The sequence below is a fragment of the Camelus dromedarius genome, chromosome 25, assembly GCF_036321535.1.
Source record: "Camelus dromedarius isolate mCamDro1 chromosome 25, mCamDro1.pat, whole genome shotgun sequence".
Lineage (NCBI taxonomy): Eukaryota > Metazoa > Chordata > Mammalia > Artiodactyla > Camelidae > Camelus > Camelus dromedarius.
In genome coordinates this window covers 20,615,914-20,629,080 of record NC_087460.1, presented here as the reverse complement: position 1 = coordinate 20,629,080, position 13,167 = coordinate 20,615,914, and the positions used below count along the sequence as shown (strand labels likewise).

Below are 13,167 nucleotides of genomic sequence, written 5' to 3'. Positions count from 1 at the left end.
GACTGCCCACGTCTGCTTCTCTGGCTTCCACCGATGTGTGATCTCGGTGCTGGTCACTCAGCATCCCCAGCACGTATCTTTCCCTGGGTTCTGAACCACATGTCCCTCTATCTCCTAGATATCCCACTGAACTCAGTACCAGCTTATCTAAAAAATGAACACTTGTCTTCTTTGCTTTCTTTTTTCTCCGCTTTCTAGTCCTCCTTCTAAACTTACTCTTTCTGCTGGGTTGGGAGGCTTCAGCATGGACTCTCAGGAGTCAGTGGGGGCTGCTTGTGAATCCCGGCACTCTGATAACCTGGGTGACCTTGGGCAACGTATTTTACCTCTCTGAGCCTCAGCTTTCCTACCTATGAAATGGAAGTAATAGTTCTGTAAAGAGCTGTGAGAATGCAGTCCGATAATGGTGCAGCACTTGCCCCATGATAGTAACTCAGCAATTGTTTCCTCTGTGAGTGAGTGGTAGTTCACCCAGGTGGTTGGACACCAAAATATGAACCCAGAGACTTCATTGTGTGTTTTTTTTTTAATTAAAGTATGGTCAGTTACAATGTGTCAATTTCTGGTGTACAACATACTAGTTCAATCATACATATACTTAACGTATATTTGTTTTCATATTCTTTTTCATTATAAATTACTACAAGATATTGAATATTGAACCCAGAGATCTTGAACCTTCTTTTTTCCTTACGTATTTGTGCAGATTCAAGTCCTATTAATGCTGCTCTTAAAAGTGTCCTGAATCTACCTACATCTTTCCCTCCCTACTCAGTGATGCTATGCTGATCCCTGTCACCATCATCTCTATTAATCCAGCTGCTTCCTAATTAATCTCTCTGCCTCCATTCTTATCCACTCCTAATCCAGTCTCCTCACAGCACCCAGCAGGACCTTTCCAGTAGCTGCCCTGCTTTCCTGCGTTATAGAAGACAAATTCCGTAATTTAATCTGCAAAACCCTTCTTAAGTTGGTTTTATTTCCATGCCTGCTTGAAATCTCATCACCAAAGCAGTGACTGCCGTAATGGTCTTGCAAGATCTTATTATAAAACTAATACAAATTCATTATAAGAAATTTGAGAAATTAAGAAAGAACAAAGGAAAAAACCCCACAGGTCCTCTATTGTTCTCATTTTGGTTTTGCTCTCTGATTTTTTAATACATATATATACATAGGTGTAATCAAATTGAATATGTGGCTTTGTTTATGGGGATTTTTTTTGTATTGATTTTTAAAAGCATGCATAAATACATGCTTGTTGTTTTTTTAAAAAAATACAAAGTAGCAGGTCCCGTTCATACATGATAGCCTCACGTTTCTGCCAGACTCCCCAGTCCATTCCCTTCTTTATGTCTGTGAGTGGAAATGCATAGATATTTTATTCAACTTTTTTCAGTAACATTACATCAAGCATTTTCTCATAACATTAAAAATATGTTGTAAACTTCATTTTAACAGTGACATATTAATAGTGATAGTAGTAACTACCATGTGTTGAGTAACTAGTCTGGGCCCAGCGCACAGCTGCTAATCTCACACAATCCCCGTTTGACTGATGAGGGAGCTGTACGACTAGGAAGATGTCTGTCAGCTCAAATACCTGTCTCTGTTGTGGATACCTGAGTATATGTGCATGTGACGGTTAATCATTAGCCAGCCTTCCCTCATCACTGGACATTTATGGCTTCTTGCTTTTCAGTATTATAAATGATGTAGCTGCTATTACTGTGTTAATCTGTATCTGCATTTCAAATTATTTTCTAACAAAGTTTACTAGAAGTCATTATTTTTTAAAGTTTTTGACACATAAGGCCAATTGCCTTCTTGAAAGCAATTTACAAAGAGTGGTTAATTCTTTTTTTTTTTTTTTAATAGACTGTATTTTTTAGAGCAGGTTCAGGTTCACAGCAGAATTGAGCAGAAAATACAGAGAGTTTGCACACAGCCCTCCCCACCCACACATACATACTCACCTACCCTCAACATCCCTCGTCCGTGTGGCATGTTTGGTACAATCGATGAACCAACATGGGCACGTTATTGTCAACCAAAGTCCATAGTTTACACTAAGGTTCACTCTTGAGGTTGTACATTCTGTGGGCTTTGACAAATGCATAATGACATTTAGCCACCACTGTAGTGTCATATAGAATAATTTCATTGCCCTAAAAATCCCTTGTGCTCCATCTATTCATTCCTCCCTCTCTCCCTCTCCCGAAACCCCTGAAAACCACGATCTTTTTATTGCTTCTGTACCTGTGCCTTTTCCAGAATGTCATTTGGTTGGAATCATAGTTTGTAGCCTTTTCAGACTGGCTTCTTTCATTAAATAATGTCTTTTAAGTTTCTTCCATGTCTTTCATGGCTTGATAGCTCATTCTTTTTTTTTTTTTACTGCACATATTTTTTTTAATTTGCATGTATGTACTGTTCATTAATTCTTTTTAAAAAATTTTTAAAAATTTTTGAAGGGGGAGAGATAATTAGTTTTATTTGTTTTTATTTTTATTTTTTTTAATGGAAGTACTGGGGATTGAACCCCGGCCCTTGTGCATGCTAGGCAGGCACTATACCACTGAGCCATACGCTCCCCCATCCAGGGAATGGTTAATTCTAATGGGAGGGAAAGGAGAGAAAGGGAGTGACACTTCACAGACGAGGCGACATTAGAGCTGGCTTATGCAGAATGAGTAGGGCTCTGCCAGAAGAAAGGCAGAGGGGCCCAAGCAGCCCAGACAGGAGAGGATGTGAGAGCAAAGGGCCCAGGGCATGAGGGAGCCCTGGGCCGGCAGAGTCGGTCTGTTCCCTCTACTTATTGGCCACCAGAACCCCTCATCATTTAATTCTCTTGGAGGTGGCGGGGAAGAGAATCAGAATAATCAAGGAGAAAGTTAAAATTCTAATATATAATTCTGCCCTATCATATATTTAGAAACCAGCTCAAATGAAGCTTTTTTGAAGTTCCGAGACATTCATGTTAGTCTAGATTTTTTGTTTTCCCTAAAGAGGGGACACATCCCCTGAGGACTGAGCATCACAGGAACACACGCAGCCTCTCTGGTCCCACTAATTTCCCTGAATTTAAAGGGACAAGAACAGCGCATTTGATGTTGTACCTAACGTGCAGAGGAGTCATTACCAACTATCCCAGTTGTGGGCAGTGAGGAGGACGTCATCACCTTCTTGCGTTTGATATGACTTCTATCTATTTGATAAAATGGATAAAATAACTAAAGTTTATTTTTAATGTGGGGCGGGTGCCAGACACTAGGGAGTCAGATTCCACCGTGAGCAGAGCTGGAGCAGGACTTCAGCATTTATCTGAGCCCGGCATGTCTGCAGTTCCTTCTTTCCAGACTGGAGCAGATGCTGGAAGCCAAGGGGGTAAAGGGGAGCAGGGCGAGGGGATGAGTCAGAAGGAGCTGAGCAGAAGCCGGCCCTCCCCGCCCCCCCCCGGGCAGGGCAGTGGAGGCTTCCACCCGCCGCTTCTCGCTCCTGCTGTCGTCACAGCTGGAAACGCGGTTTGGCCAGTAGGCCATCTCGTGTCATATTTTGAAGAAGACAACTTACAAATTCTAAGTTATAAATGAAGTAATAAAATATTTCTCTAGTCTAGCTGGCATTTATGAAGTTTATAGAGTATGAATTCGACCATCATAAAACCTAACTATGAAACAGAAATTGACAGAATTAGGGGAACACATGAGTTACAGGCTGTTTTCAAATAAATTGTGTCTTTCTACTTTGAAGGAAGTGTAGTAATAGCAATAGACAAAGCGATCAAGTAGGTGGTCTGTTGGGCCAGATTTAGTTGGCAGCTGTCATTAGCATTTTCCTACATCAGAATGGCTTTAGACATAAGCCCAACAAAGTTGCTGTAACCAGTCTCCCGACTGTTTCCTCTTCTACCAATGTCTCCTCGGAAAGGAGCCAAAGTGGAAGTCTTCTTCCCTATTGCTGCCAGTGGCATCGTAAAGAGACCGAAAGACTACTTTCCTCTTAAGGTTCTTGCAAGCTACTGGTAAGATACTGTGTATAAAACTCGTAACACTGTGTAACCCCTCCTAATGATCGACGTGGAAGGAAGCGTTGTTATTTTTGTTTTTTTATTATTATTGTGGTTATTGTTATTATTTTGTTATTATTTTTATTATTTAGATTATCTTAACAGCTTTAGCATTTATTCCTGACTTGCTAGTCTCCTCCCTAATCCTAACAAAGGTAAAGGTAAGACTGGGAGACACTGTCTTAAATTCCATTTATCTGTCTATACATAGAAGGTGGGAAAATGTGCCAGTGGACCTCAGTGCAGCTCTCCCCTCAGGGGGACCCGTCGTGCAATTAGAGCGTCATTCATAAGTGATGAACTTCATCTGAATGGAAAACTTACACTCATTCAGGGCAACTTCATTGCTAAAAATTTCTGCATTAAGATGATGAAAATGACTGAGATCTTTACCAAAAGCTCTTACCAAGTTAAAAAAAATTTTAATCAGGTGCTTATGGAAGCCTGCGAGAAAGAAAGCCCTCAGTCTACAACTTAACCTTTCTCCTTGGAAATGCTGTGTCCATCTCCTGATTTCTTCAGATAACATTTGTAGCACAAAACACAAAGTCACCTTGTTCAGACTGTCATTATTTGTCCTCTTCTCAAACAGCCATAGGTTTCAGAGTTTCACATCTGCTTTTCTTTTCTGTTCCTAGTTCTGACCCTCTGGTTTCTTCTCTAATAACATGCCCTTTCCTGCATATTTATATAGAAGAAATATTTTTAAAATAGCACATTAAAAAGTATAAAGTTGTGTTATTAAGCTGCTTGCATAACTTATTTAAATGTTTTTAAATACTCAAAGCAACTGATCATAAAAATAGTTTGTATTTTTCCAGTTTGAAAATACACTGGGAATTACATTCGTGGAAATATAACATGCAGTATGGTGACTGTGGTTACTAATACGGTGTTGGATATCTGAGAGTTGCTAAGAGAATAGATCTTAAAAGTTCTCATCATAAGAAAAAATTTGTAACTATGCGTGGTGCTGGATGTTAAATAGATATGATCATTTCACGATATATACAGATACTGAATCATTATGTTTTACACCTGAAACTAATACACTGTTAACTGTCAATTATATCTCAATAAGAAAAAAAAACAGCTTGCGTTTAGGGTAAGTTTTGCATTGCTACTACAGTTGCCTTGGTGAATACATTTTTATTTCTGCTACTGATGAAGGTAATTCGTATTCAGTTTGTAGTAATTGTAAAGTTCTGTTCTGGAAAAAACACTGTAATATGATATTCTTTCATAAAACTTTCTTTAGTCCTCTTATTCTCAGTTCTCTTCATCCTTATAATGATTAAGACTTTAATCATTTCACTGTTTCTGTCCACTTAATTATCACTTATCCACTGCTTGTCACTTAACTTTGCCCTTCAGTTTTCTCATGGGTTTCTGTCTTCTCTTCCCAGCTTTACTGTAAGCTCCTTGAGAGATACTGCCTTGCAGCAGGGGTATCTTGTGCACTGAGTGTCCCAGGCTGTGCCACACATTGATTGATGAGAGTTATCACCAAAATCAGTGAACTCATCTGTTCGTTCATGTTACACTGAGTATCTTTAATGCCGCATCAAAAAGAATAAATACCTGAAGTGTGCATCCACTTCATCCCCAGGTTAATCAGCTTCACGGCATCCCCAAGCTCCTACAGCTCCTGAAAGTTCAGAATGAAGACGTCCAGCGAGCCGTGTGTGGAGCCTTGAGAAACTTGGTATTTGAAGACAATGACAACAAATTGGAGGTAGCTGAACTCGGCGGAGTCCGTCAGCTGCTCCAGGTGCTGAAGCAAACCAGAGACTTGGAGACTAAGAAGCAAATAACAGGTAGTGTTTGCTGAGCGCCACGGGGGATGGCACAGTGCGTCTCAGCCAGATGCGTTATGTCGCCTGTTTTTCTCAAGTTTCCTGGAACAGACGATCCATGGGCTCGTTGTTACCTGAGGGCTGGCTTTCAAGGAACATTATCACTGCTGGCTTAGACCCGAGATTCAAGTCAAGTTCGAATTCCCTTTTTTTCCCGAAGGAGAAATTATTCTGAGGCTTTTGGTTAATTTTTTGTTGTTTTGGGGGGAGGGGGGAGTAATTAGGTCTATTTATTTATTTTAATGGAGGTGCCAGGAATTGAACCCAGGACCTTGTCCATGCTAGGCATGCGCTCTACCACTGAGCTATACCCTCCCCCCTAGTTAATATTAATTAGAAATTCTATGCACCTTCCATCACCTGGACTCCCCTCAATACCAACTTCCTAGCTCACCAGTCTCTCTACCCCCGAAAAAAGAAGAAAAGCAGGACTGGATATGTTTTCCAGTTCTCCACTTCATATTTCTGTTCAAATACTGATTTGAGCAAATAAATAAGTCCTTTCTGCCCATAGATTAGAAAAATAAAATAATAATTGGCTAGAACTAAAGCAGTGGTTTTAATGGCCCTTGAAGCATGGAGAAGGGAGACGCGGTTCCACTTAAACGAATAGTGCATGTGGTGGGGGAGACAAATGGTTCATTGAAAATGAAATGAAAATAGTTCATCAGATCTCCGCTGAAGCTCCCTGAACACACTACAAACAGCACAAGAAGCATTCCCGAGAGTGGTCATCAGTGGTGTTGCCTTGGGGACACTTTCATTAAGTAGCTTCGGTGTCCCCAGTGATAGATATTTTTAATATATTATCATAAAAACCTTAGGTTCTGAGGTATTTTTAGGTGTTGTCCGGTGTTAAATCTCAGTTTTACAGATGAGGAAATTAAGGTTCAAAGAACTTAACCCTTTATAATATATGAATTTGTTGTTGTTGTTGTTGTTGTTGTTGTTGTTTAATGGTAATAGTTACAGGGATGACACAGGAGAACGGAGCGCCGGAGGGTGGTTGCGTCCCAGGTCTCGGGCGCGTCCCTGGGATGCACCCCGCCAAGTGAGGGTCCTTGGCTTCACGCAGGAAGGAATGCGAGAGTGAGCTACAGTTGACTGAAAGTAGATTTATGCAGAGAGAGATGCACACTCCGTAGACAGAGTGCCGGCTGCCTCTGAAGGCAGAACAGAGTGACAGGCCTAGAAGACACACATTCCACTGGCACCATGCGGGGCGGTTAGTTTCTGTGGGCTCCATGACTTCGTGTGCTAACCGGGGGGAGGTTCTTCCAGCTACCTTGGGGAAGGGGCTGGGAGTCTCAGGAGCTGGGCCACCGCCCACTTCCTGACCTTTCGTGGTCAGCCTTGGAAGCATCATGGCGCCCATGGGAACGCCGTTTGGCGTGTTTGTGTATTACAGTGAACATGCAATGAAGCTCAAGGTCAGGGGGCTGAACCTTCAGTCGCTGTGTCATTCCTTTAATGACTGTGCCCTGCCTCCTCCCCTCCTATCTCAACAGTGTCCATACTTACTTAAATGAGGTACTCCATAAATATTGTTTCAAATTGAATTGAATTTACGTTGCACTTCTACTGTTCTTTATAATAGAGCAGTTTTCTTTTTTCTTTAAAAATGTTATCATGCTATTTTCTACCCATTTACGTCTCAAAATATCACATTTTTTCTGTTTTGATGTATTTTAATTTTGTAAAACTATATGAAGGGTTACAACATCCTGCCCTTCCACCCAGCATGCTGTCATGTCCCACAAGAGACTTCCTTTCATATCCATGACTTCTGTTAAAATACCTACAGAAATTAAGAGTGATCTCACTCATTCATTCATTCATCCTTTCATTCAGCCAGCATTTACAGAGCAGCTTTCAAGTGCTGAGGGGTGAATCACAGTCTAGAGAGAGAGACTTTATTGTAGACTTTATTCTCCATCTACTAAATAAAACATAAACAATTCTGTGGTGGTTGGCATAAAAAAAATTAGCAACCAAACCTCACAGTTAGGACCCAATGTTTTCCTCATTAAAATACAGTACTGAACCACAAAGAGAATCAAACCAATTTTCCTGTTTTACAGTCAAAGAGGACTCCACGAAGGAGATACATTTCACTGTGGACCTTAAAAGAGGGAAAGGCTTTGGGCTGGCGTTTTGAAGGAGGATCAGTGTTATTCCCAGCAAAGTGAACGTGACTAAGCAGAGAAGCTGCTGGTCATTTCGAGGAAACTTGGGTCATAGAGTGACTGAGGTCGGGGTGAACGGTAGCTAGAAAGCTTGGGAGGGTATGTGGGTGTGTGTCAAGGAAACTATTTATTGTTTATGAACTTCCTTTTTTTTTTGTATAAGGAGTAGGAAACGAAGGACAGAGAATGTTCTGTGGTGTTGATGCCATAGAAGCCGTTCAGTCATCCTTAGATATATCTGCGGAGCTGATGAATGGCGGCTGATGGTGCAGTTCCCAGGATTTCTAGTAAAAGCAAACATCCCTACCAGAAAGGGTTCATTACATGTTAACTGAGTTGATATTTGAATGTTTGATACAAATCCTTCTAAATAACTTCCTTTGGTTCTATTAAAAGAAGCAACTAAATAAGTGTTTTCTGAGCCTCAGAAATAAATTGTTGACTTGATATTGACATTTATGTTTTTGTTCAGGAACACAAAGCAAGTAACCCTATATGTGAATCTTTTCTTGGCTATTTCTGAAACATCTTTTTATTGAGCCCCTGTTATGTGCTAGTCATAAGCTAAGAGTTTCCATTTTTCTATCTTTGTTCCTCTTGGCGGCTCCGTCAGCTAACGGTATTATTGACTGTTTCCATATGATCAGTGTGAGGCTCAGGGGGTTAAGTGAGTCACCCAAGGTTGCACAGCTAGCAAAGAGGAAAGTCCAGATTTGAACCCAGTGTCACCTAAGCATTTGTTTCGCTGTATCGAAGTGGCTCACACCGACTGCTTTTGGGGCAGAGAGTGACTGATTTTTACGGTTCTCTGGGAAGAGGCTTGTCTTTGAGAATCTCAGATCAGAGAGCTCTCCCTTGCCCCTCTTCAGCCTTTTCCTGTCTTTCCTCTTGCCACTGCCTTGGTTCACCACTCTGCTTCTGGTGATTTGTTTCTAAAAGGAAAATATTGTCCCATTATGCTCCCCATTACCTATAAGTTAAAGTCCGTCCTCTGTAGCATCCTACCCAGAGATCTTATGATATGAGTCTGGTGACCATTGGAGAATGTTTCCTTTCATACCCCTCTAGCCCTGGCTCTGAAGTCCTAAAGAATTTGCTGGTCTATCCTGTGGCCCTTCTGTCTTGATATCTTTGCCTCTGCCGTTGTCTTGGAGTGGAACCCTTTTCCACACCTAGACCACCTGGTAAACTCTCTCGTTCTTCAAAAGCTGCTCAAATATCACTTCTCCCTGAAGCATTTTCAAGGACCATCCTACTATGCTTTCAGCCCCCCTCCTCCTCTCAGCACAGTTTTGAAGGAAGAGGCTTCTCTGAACTGCCTTTGCACCTTTTTAATGTTAAATTGCCACTTATTTCATCCAGTATATTATTCCAGTAACAACTGTGGTCTCATGTAAGTTTCTCAACAGCTGTGGGTGTCTGACCAAATATAAAAAAGAGATTTACGGCCTGGGACTGTCTAGATTACAGACAAAAATAAGAGAATTAGGTGTGTTTTCAGATAAGACCCTGACATTTCTGGCCAAGATGTGAAAAAATAAACCATCTTTTTCTGTATATGCATAAGAAGTTCAGTACCAGAGCTTTATTTGCTGGGAAAGAAAGTCAACTCACGTAATTTTTCTGCGTTTTCAGTACCAGCCTGGGGGGGGGCTCTTCCCTTCAGATGAAAAGACTTGAGGATCATCAAGACTTTCCCCCCATGAGATGCCCCCCCTCCCTTGCTGAGTGAGTGTGGTGGGGTACTTGAGTGGAAATGAGAACAGTACCTAGTGGTCTCAGAAGTTCACCTTTAAGGTGACTCAATAGTGAGCACTTGCTCGAGTGAGTAGGGCTCTGCTTGGAGTTAAAACAGGTCATGATAATAAGGTAGGGGATCATTCGTCCCTCTTCTGCAAATTGCATAAGGAAGAGTCGGGATGATTGTCAATGGAATTTGTTGAAAATGCATATAGACCTCTGTATATTTTATGGAAATATTTAATTGGATTGTATTTTCATAAAATGCTGAGAACATTTTATTATATAAAATGCTTATTATGCACCTTCTTAAAGTGTACATTATTTTATTCTGTATTTATAATGGTGCAGCAAGTTACCTTGGATTTATTTATAGCTTCAAATAAATGGCCTTTGCAATAATGTGATATTCCAGGTAAGACTGACAAAAGTTAGGTGAAAGGAGGAGTGTATTTGTGCAAGGGAAACTGTAAAAATATATTCCTCCTGCTCTGTGATCATTTGGAAAAACAAGGTTAAAAAGAGCCAGTCCTTCTCCTGGTCCTCCTCCTCCTCCGACCCTACTTCTGAAGATAGGGATTCATTTCATCATAAAATTTGCAAGTTTTGCTCCCTAAACCTTATGGGGGTTTAGTTAAATTGAGACCGGAAGGAAGAGGGCAGGGCCCAGCCACTGAAGGAAGGACACAGCCGTTGAGGACAGGGCGAACAGGTTAGGACCAAGATGGCGGAAGACTTGACTTCCAGTGGACCTTGAGCCCATGGCCCACCCAAAGGCACCATGACAGTTCCCAGGCCGACCGTAAAAGGTCAAGAAGTGGACAGCAGCCCAGTTCCTGGAAATCCCCACTGCTTCCCCAAAGTAGTTGGAGTAACCCTCCCACTCGTTAGCATATGAAATTACCGAGCGCATAAAAACTGACAGCTCTTCACCTTGTGACTCTTCTCTCTCTCTTTCTTCTGAGACGGCCCACATTCTGTCTGTGGAGTGTGTGTCTACTTATACTTTAAACTAAACACCCCGCACCTCTAGGCCTCTCTCCCTCTCACCTTCTGAGCTGGCCCTCATTCTGTCTATGGAATTTGTATCTCCTAAGCCACTCTCCCTTCTGAGTGAGACGGACCCCACTCTGTCCATGGAGTATGTATCTCTCTAAATAAACTTGCTTTCACTTTACTATGCTTTGCTCTTTTTTTTTTTTTTTTTTAATTGAGGTATAGTCAGTTTACAATGCTGCGTCAGTGTCTGGTGTACAGCACCGTGCTTCAGTCATACATGCACAACATATATAACAACATATATTCGTTTTCATTCTTTATCACCATGAGCTACTACAAGATATTGAATGTATTTCCCTGTGCTCTACAGTATAAACTTGTTTGTCTATTTTATATATACCTGTCAGTATCTGCAAATCTCAAACTCCCAGTTTATCCCTTCCCACTCCCCTCCCCACTGGCAACCACAAGTGTGTATTCTATGTCTGTGAGTCTGTTTCTGTTTTATATATAAGTTCATTTGGCTTTTTTTTTTTTTTTTTTGCCTTGCTCTTCAGTTCTTTTCTGTGCAAGACAAGAACCTATTCTTTGGTAACAAAATAAGTCTATTTCCAGTTCTAGAAGAGGGCAGTGTCAATAAAACATGGGTTTTAATATCTATAAGATCCCTTTACTAGGTAACTATATCTTGTAAATATCAATTGGCAATAAGTTTCTGGATAGTGAATGCAGTTATCATGATCTCTCTTATAATTGCTAATTATTCAAAGTATATCCCTGACCAGTGTCCAGTTTCCTGTTTGTTTTTTGGTTTTTTTTGGCTAGAATGAGAGCTTAGTGATAGAAAATTACAGATAGAACAGCTACAACAAAGAACTGTAGTAGTAGAAATTTAGGCTCTATGAATAAATTGACTAGAAGTTAAGAGTGAGACAGATGAAAACCCAAACCGTGAATATTATATCAGGGACTATAGAACCTAATCACTGAAAGGGACATACATTCAGGGTCACTTATTTCCTGGTGCCAGAAATGGGAATCATTTTTTTTTAATTATAAATTCCTGGAATCTATCCTGAGACATCAGGTTTAGTAAATTTGAGTTCAGTGAGAGACGGCTAGTCCCGTCTGACACTCCAGTTTGGGGATATTTTGATATTTTGATAAAAGACTTTTTTATTGGCTCCAGCAATAGTGCCAGATCTTTTACAATCAGATTCTTCTGTTTGCTTCAGCGCTGTCTTAGAACTTTGTGCTTTCAGTGAGCCAACATCTCCTTCCCTAGAATTTCCACTCATTGGTTCTGGTTTTGTCTCCTGTAGCCACAGAAAATGATGAGTAGCAGTTAAATTTGCATTTCTTTAGTTACTGGAGAACATGCATTCCTATGTATATTGGACTCTTAGCTTTGGGTTCATGTTTTTTACTAGTAGTTGAATTTTTTAATGATTTTTGAGAACTCTGGATATTAAGGGTATTGACCCTTTGTCTCATATTAGCATGCATATTTTCCCAATTTGTAACTGGTCATTTACTGATTTTGTATGTAGATGTGAGGGAGCTGTGCCTAAGTACGTGTGCTGCCAAATCTCCAGGGAACATCTAAGCTCACTCCTAGCTTCGTACCACACAGAAATTTGGCAGGTGTGACGTTTCTATACAAGATCCTACAGTAAAAATTCAAAAACTATACGAAAACCCCCCAAACCCTATACTTCTGTAGAAACGGGAGAGCATGCCAGGCTACAAAGGACATTGACTATTGAAGGGAAATTCCAGTCCCTTTGTTCAAATTAATCCTCTCTGGTTTTTATTGTAAGGTGTACTTTGCCTTTGAGTGCTCTCTGTGGTCCTTTTTAAAAGGAGGAAATGTCATTGTGCCTCACATTTTTAAGCCTCTGGCAGGCAGAGACTGTTAATTTGTTTGTTATTTAGAACAGGAAGCTTTTTTCCCCCCTTTTCTCTATTTTCTTTTTGGTTTTCTTTTGTAACTTAGTAACCAAAACTCAACCTGAGACCTGCCTTTAAATTGTTTTCAACCACCTTGGGCGTGTTTTGGAGTTTTATTCCGCCTCTCCCCCTTCCGGGGCCTCTTCCCCGGAGGTGGGACTAATGAGGTCATTGTGTTGCAAAACCTGTGGCTGAGACATTGCTCATGACTAACCCCAAATGTCAGTTTGGTCGGGAAAAGACCTCCCCCCCAAAACCAGAATTCTAGTCCTCACAAGACACCAGACCCAGCCTTGTTCTTCTCTCATCAAAGCTAGGTCTAGACTGCAGGTGAAATTTGGTAATTTTAAAAATGAGTTACTTGGAC

The 13,167-nt window shown here is 40.9% G+C and overlaps 1 protein-coding gene across 1 annotated transcript in view; it reads left to right on the top strand.

Moving 5' to 3' along the window:
• PKP2 (plakophilin 2) overlaps positions 1-13,167 on the top strand; it is a 75,072-nt gene that overhangs the window by 29,366 nt on the left and 32,539 nt on the right. The window contains exon 5 of the mRNA XM_031443813.2: positions 5,679-5,886. Within this exon, the coding sequence (XP_031299673.2) occupies positions 5,679-5,886 (208 nt within the window). The remainder of the gene's footprint in view (positions 1-5,678; positions 5,887-13,167) is intronic.